The sequence below is a fragment of the Natator depressus genome, chromosome 24, assembly GCF_965152275.1.
Source record: "Natator depressus isolate rNatDep1 chromosome 24, rNatDep2.hap1, whole genome shotgun sequence".
NCBI classification, from domain to species: domain Eukaryota; kingdom Metazoa; phylum Chordata; order Testudines; family Cheloniidae; genus Natator; species Natator depressus.
In genome coordinates, this window is record NC_134257.1 from 1,680,698 (window position 1) to 1,687,059 (window position 6,362).

The 6,362-nt window shown below is 63.1% G+C and overlaps 1 protein-coding gene across 1 annotated transcript in view; it reads right to left on the reverse strand.

Annotated features, from left to right (window-relative positions):
* The window catches only part of NPR1 (natriuretic peptide receptor 1), a 30,549-nt gene extending 24,582 nt beyond the window's left edge, over window positions 1–5,967 (reverse strand). Inside the window, exon 1 of the mRNA XM_074938344.1 lies at window positions 5,247–5,967. Coding sequence (XP_074794445.1) covers window positions 5,247–5,940 — 694 coding nt within the window. The 5' untranslated portion in view covers window positions 5,941–5,967. The remainder of the gene's footprint in view (window positions 1–5,246) is intronic.
* Window positions 5,968–6,362: the final 395 nt, after the last annotated feature.

A 6,362-nucleotide genomic window follows, 5' to 3' on the forward strand; every position in this document is an offset into this window, starting at 1 on the left:
AGCCAGGGCGCCAGCCCTGAGGCTTCCTGTTGTGCTGACTCGGCGCCTCCTCCCCTCCAGCCCGGGCTCCAGGCAGCGATTTATCCGTGGAGCTCGCCCAGCGCCCGGCCCTGCCCCGCGGGCCCGGCTCCTTCGCAGGGCAGGGAGAGGAGACTGGCTGGGGCAAGGTCCCAGCTCGTTCCGACCGCGGGGAGACCGACAGGCCCTGGAGGGGTCCGTCCTGGGTGGGGCAAGGGCACGTTGGCAGGGCAGTGGGTGGAAGGCGGCCCTGCCCTGTGGGCAGAGCCTGGGGCCCTGTGCCCCTGATGCTGGGCATCTCCTGTGGCTGCTCCCGGCGGCAGCTTTGGAGGGGGTGAGCACCCTGCCCAGGACACCGCCTCCTGCTGGGGGGAAAGCAGAGAGGTGGGAGAGCCAGCCCAGAGCTCCTGCCCCGGGGCTGTCACAGCCCCGGGCCACCCCACGCACCCCCCTGCCGCAGGGCTGAGCAAGGCTCCATGGGGCTGCTCCTTGCCCATTCCAGCAACAGCGACAGGCTCTGGGAAAGGTCCCTGGAGGGAGCGCGAAGCCGGGCAGGGAGCGCGCCAGGCCCCAGAAATAGCAGCCGACGAGACAAAACAAACCCAGGCAGACACAGAACGAACATCGTGAAATACAGACACCAGGGACAGACAGAGCTCCGCAGGGCTCAGGCAGCCAGCCTGCCCCCGGGGGCCCCCCACGCCGCGCCCAGCGCCGCTGAACTCACTGCTCATCTCATGCCCATCGGGGCAGCTCCAGCCCCAGGCCTAGCACAGTCGGGCAGAGTTTGGCAGACAGTACCCGTTGAAGCCAATGGAGCAGCACTGTTGACCCCAGCTGAGGATCCGGCCCAGGGACCTGGGGCTTCACTACAGCTCTTTAAACACAACAGACCTGATCCCAGGCTCAGCGACACCTGTTCAAATCCAGAGCAAACCCAGGAACCAGGCTGTGGATTTAAAGCGGGTAGTAGAGATCAGGATCTAGCTCTGGGTCTCTCCCACTCCTGCCACAGAGCCATGCCTGCCAGAGCGAACTGCAGTACCACACCTAGCCACTCTGGTTCCAGGCTGGGCACTGCCTCAGTTTCCCCTTCTAGAGCTACTGAATAATGTCACCACAGGCTTCCCTGGGTCAGGTCACAGCCCTTCCTGGGGCAAATCACAAAGTTCCCAAGAAACCCCCAAACTCCTCCCCAGCTGAGCCCTGGACCTGCTGTGGTTTCTTCCCACTAGAGAATTTTCTCTCTGCTGGCTCCTACTGCCTACACCCTGAATCCTCTGCAAGCCCACGGGACGGGACGGGACGGGACGGGACGGGACGGGACGGGACGGGACTTGGTTCACGTTCACGTTCACACCCCACTTCCCCCAAGGTCCTTCTTGATCACCTGGTTTTATTTCCACCCCCAGAGGACTGAGTTAGCCACCTGACCTGCCAATCATGTGACTTTGCTCATTGTATCCACCTGGGAGATGAACTAAGTGGGTCACAGGTGGGGCTGTGCCCATCTCCCCTTAAAGGGCCAGGGACTCCTTAAAGGGCCACCTGGAACTTCCTGCTGGACAAGCCCTGGCACCTGCACAACAGGGCCCAGGACACATGGGTGAGCTGTGGAAGGCATACAGAAACCCCCACACGTTAGGAAACAAAGCAGAGAAAGAGGCGGATGGGAGTAAATGGGCTCTGCGCCCCTGTATAAATGGCACAAGTGCTCCTCTGCGAGCTCGGGTGGGAATCCGGCACTGCCACGCCTACTCAGGGGAGCAGAAGGCTAAAGAAGTTGCAGCTGCAAACATGGAAGTGCCCCTCCTCCTGGAGACAAGGTAATCACCCCTAATTCTGGCCTGCATCCTGCCTCTGCCTCCCTGGACTCCCCACTACAGGAGTCTTCTTCACTTCCTGTCTTAAAACATCTGGCAGTGTTGCCATGTGGCTGGTACGCAGCTGCCAAGGCCCACCCCAGACATGGCTGCTTTTTGGGGACTGAGCAAGTTCTAGGGCCAGAGTCTCAAAACGATTCTGCTGCAGAAGGGTCCGGCATGCTGGGGGCCAGCTGGGGGCCAGGCTCTTTGGTAAATCTGGCCCCGATGGTAGATGCTCAGCCCCGAGGTTGAGCTGGGAGGGTTAATGACATAAATTAGCACCCCCGCAGAGTCCTCAGTCCTTCGCACCCTGGGAGGAAGCCGCGACCCTCACGCGAGGGTTAGAATGGCCGTGATCCACTGGCACCCTTAGGAAATCCTCCACGAATAACATCACCTGGCTCTGCCCCCTCTTCCCCCCCCCCCCCCGGCCCAGCCACACGGGTGCTCTCCCTTCCAGCTATCACAGCGTCTCCACTGGAAGCCCACCACCATGGCGCTGGGGTTCCCGGCTGTCAGATGGGCGGGGGGGCATCACTCTGCTCCACTCCCTGAGCGGGATCCCTGCCCCCCTTGTCCCTCCAAGGATCCGCACCTCCTGCCTGGCTACTGTGCAGGAAGGGAGGGGGGTCACGGGCTGCTCTGTCACCCAGGATCAGGCTTCCTAGCCGGGCCTCACAGGAGCCAGGCACCTGGGCGGAGACAGGGAGGCTGAATATACCAGGCTATTGCCCCGCCAAGGGTGTCTCTGCTGATCCCAGCCCTCCCCCCACCGCCGGCTATCTGAGCAGCGACTCCCCTCCCCACGCGCAGGAATTCATGCCTTGCTCTGACCTGGGCTGGAGCCATCGCCTGTTGACCCCCGGCTCCTCCCAGCTGTCATTAGGTGTATTCGGGGAGCGCTGGGATGCCCGGTCCCAGATTGGGCCCCACAGCGCCAGGCGCTGTACAGACACAGCACGGAGACGGCCCCTGGCCCACAGAGCTCACAGCCTCGGGGGCCGGATCCTGCTCTGAATGACATCGGCACAAACCCAGGGCAGGTGCTGACGCAGCTCACTGCTGTACCGCGCAGCCCCGGGCCGGGCAGGCCTCTGGGAGCAGCCAGGCAGATGAGGCCAGGGGTTGCCATAGCAGCTTTGACTTCCAGACGGCCAGGTCTCCTGCCTTTTGTCCCAGCCAGGTCAGGAGCTGGCTCTGTGGGACAGGCCACGGGGTCAGAGACTTTGTCCAGCAGGAGCAAGGAGCAGGTTGGGGCTACGATTTTTCAGTGCCAGGTGCCCAGGAGTCGGTGGGTTAGAAATCCAGTGAGGGTCCGGGTCCAATAAACCCTAAAAGGGAGGCGATCCATCAGCCTGCCCCAACCGCCCCGGAAAGCACACGCACAAATCCACACCGGTCTGAATCCATCCCTCTGCATGCGCATACGCACTGTACACTCAAACACATGCACACGCGCAAGACAGTGTAGCACACAGGCTGCCTAATCGCCAGGAACCCTAGTTTTCTGTGATAAAAAACCCAACATTCTCCAATACAAACCCCAGCATAGCCATGTTTTCGTATGGTGAAATGGAAGTGCTGACCCTCACGGTCCCCAGCCGCAGTACACCCAGGGATCAGCTGAACACAAGGTTTTAGGGACACCCAGCAGAAGCCCGTTTATCTGAGCCTCCATTATCCAGCTCTGCGTAGGAGCCGAACCGGGGCTGACAGCTGAAGCCCGAGCCCTGCCCGAGGGAGCGCCGGATAACGGGGGCTTGGATAAAGGGGGTTCTACAGTATCTGGTTTTTTTTTTTTTTTCACAAAATGTAAAAACTGAAGATTCTCTGTCAAGGGCCCAGTTCCGCGCCTTTCCATGGCAAAGGGATTTCCAGGCGCCCTGCAAATCAATCTGTCTCCGCACCCGCACATGCACAGAGACACGCTCGCCCGGGGCATGCAGCGCGTCTCCGAGCCAGCTGGAAAGTTAGAACATTCCCATGCCCAGGGCTCCGTGGTCCGGCTGGACACATGGTGGGAGGTGGGGGGGGACAACTTTCACGGCCCATCTGTGGATCACCTCCCCAGTGTGCAGGTTTGAGCCAAGGCACCAGCCCAGTTCCATGCTGTCAGGGCCAGATCCAAGTCCTTGGAATGTCTCCTCCTGTAACAGGGTTTGGATCAGGCCCCTAGAGCCAGGAGCCATGTGTACAAGAGTCATCTGGACTGGGGGGATTCAGAGCTTGTCTCCCCAGCAGGTGCCCCTGCCCCAGACTGGGCTCTGCCTGCAGTTGCCCACTGCACCCCAGCAGGCTGGGGCCCACCTGCCTTCTGGTGGCCAGCCTGGGGCGTTGGTGAAGATGGAGAGTTTGGAATGAAAGATGCTCAGCAAAAATCCCCCGGCCCTGCAGGGTCGCCCCAGGGGCTGTGTGCTGGGCCCCGAGTTAGTGAGCTGCCCTGCACTCTGCAGTAGCTGGGGAACGGCTCCGGCAGGGGGATTGTCCCACGGGAGCTGCATCCCCTTACATCTCCCACGGGGAGCCAGCCCCCTGCTGCTGGGACAGACCACTGGGGACCGGACGGTTGAGAAGGGTCCTGTCCTGGGGGATTAGAGGGGACCTGACGGGTGGATTGCACCTCGAGTGGCTTTGGCTGGGGTCAGACTCAAACCCCCAAGCAGAATTCCCCAAACCAGGGCCAGATGGGAGCAGACCAAACGCACCCCATCTCCCTGCAGCCAGACTCCCATTGGCTCTAGACTGGGGCTTGGAGGGGTCCCCAACATGTCCTGTCCAAGTTCCCCTCTCTCACTGCCCGGGGGGAGGGTTGTACATTTCAAAGGGGCGGCTGAACCCGTCAGCCCCATCCCAGCAAGCTCCTTGCCTTTTCCAATTCAGAGCCACCCCCAACACCGCTTGGCTCCCCCACTCTGTGTGCAGGGAGCTGGGGAACCAGACCCTGCGCTGGGCTGGCTGGAGCCGCAGCACACCACAAAGTTAACACAAAGCAACTTGGAGAAAACTTTCTCCCCGGCCTGCTGGGAATCCAAGGGGCTGGATTTGTTCCACGTGGGGGGCTGGGAGAAGGGGGGCAGCGTTTCCGTTGGGGGGGTGCGTTAAGGCGGTGGCGCTGCACTGGGGGCCCTGGCATTGTTCGGTTGAAGAAGAGTGCCATGCGGGGGTGTTGCCGGGGGTGTTGTGGTGAGAAGCTGCACCGCAGAGCAGGGGGCGAAGTCGCACGGAAGTGGCAGGCAGGGCTGCGGGGCGGGAGGACGTTGCAATAGGGAGATGGACTGAAGTTGCATGGGGGGCTTGTGGCACTGTGGGGCGGGGGGTCCCTGGAAGCAGCCGTTCTAAGGGGGGGCGGGGAGGTTCACTTACTTCTGCCCTTCTGCTTGATCTCCTGGATGAGGAAGGTGTAGTTGGCCTCGTCGCCGTCCTTGAAGGAGATGTCCAGCACGGTGAGGTTGCGGAAGGTGGGCAGCTGCACGTACAGCCCTTCGATGGCGAAGAAGCAGGGCCGGTCGTCCAGCTTCTCGTCCGAGTAGACCAGCAGGGCGCGGTGGGTCCAGTTGAAGTGGCGCTGGAGCCCCACGGCGTACTCGCCCAGCTTGCGGTGGCTGGGCCCGGCCCGCGTGGTCAGGGCGAAGACGTCCTCCTTGTTGTCGAAGCCGTGGGCCTCCGCCCCAGCCGTCACCAGCGGCAGCTTCCAGTGGCTGGTCAGGCGGGCCACGGGCGCCGAGCTGTAGACGCAGCCGGGGCCGATGAAGGCGTCGGGGTTGTCGGTCAGCTTGAGGTCCACGGCGGCCACGGGGGCGTCCCGGTCGGAGCAGACGCCGTGCTTGTCCTCGCTGTTCCCGAAGACCCAGCGCACCGTGTGGCCCGGCAGCAGGTCCGGCTGCCGGTTGATCCGGTCGATGGCCAGCCAGATGGCGGGGCCCACGCGGGGCCAGGCCCACGGGTAGGTCATGTTATGCTTCGGCAGCAGCACGGCCACCGTCAGGTTGGCCCCTTGGCCCTGCGACCCGCCCAGCTGGCACAGGACCCCACACAGCACCACCAGCGCCCACCGCATGGCGTCACCGGCGCATCGCTGCCCCCGGGCCGACCCAGCCCCCTGAGGCGCAGCCCCCAGCTCCAGCCCCCTAGACCCCGGCGGGCTGCCCAGGGACCATGGCCGGAATTCCGAGGCTGCCCGCGCCCGCTGCCCCTCCGCGCCCCGTCCCCCCCGCTGCCCTGGGCTCCAGCCGCTGGGAGCTCCCTTCCCTTCGCTTCCCTTCGCTTCCCGGTGCCGAAAGTGACTGATTATCTCCCAGGCAGGCAGTCTTTTCCTTCCCCTCATTCAATGACAAAAGGGCTGTTATCATAGCCCGGCTCCTTAACCCCCTCCTGCCCAGAACCCCCCCCAGCGCAGGCAGGGAGCACCTGCCCGAGGGAGGGGACAGGGAAGGGGTGCGGGGGGGCGATTTTCCAAAGCCCGGTGGGGGGGGGAGGAGA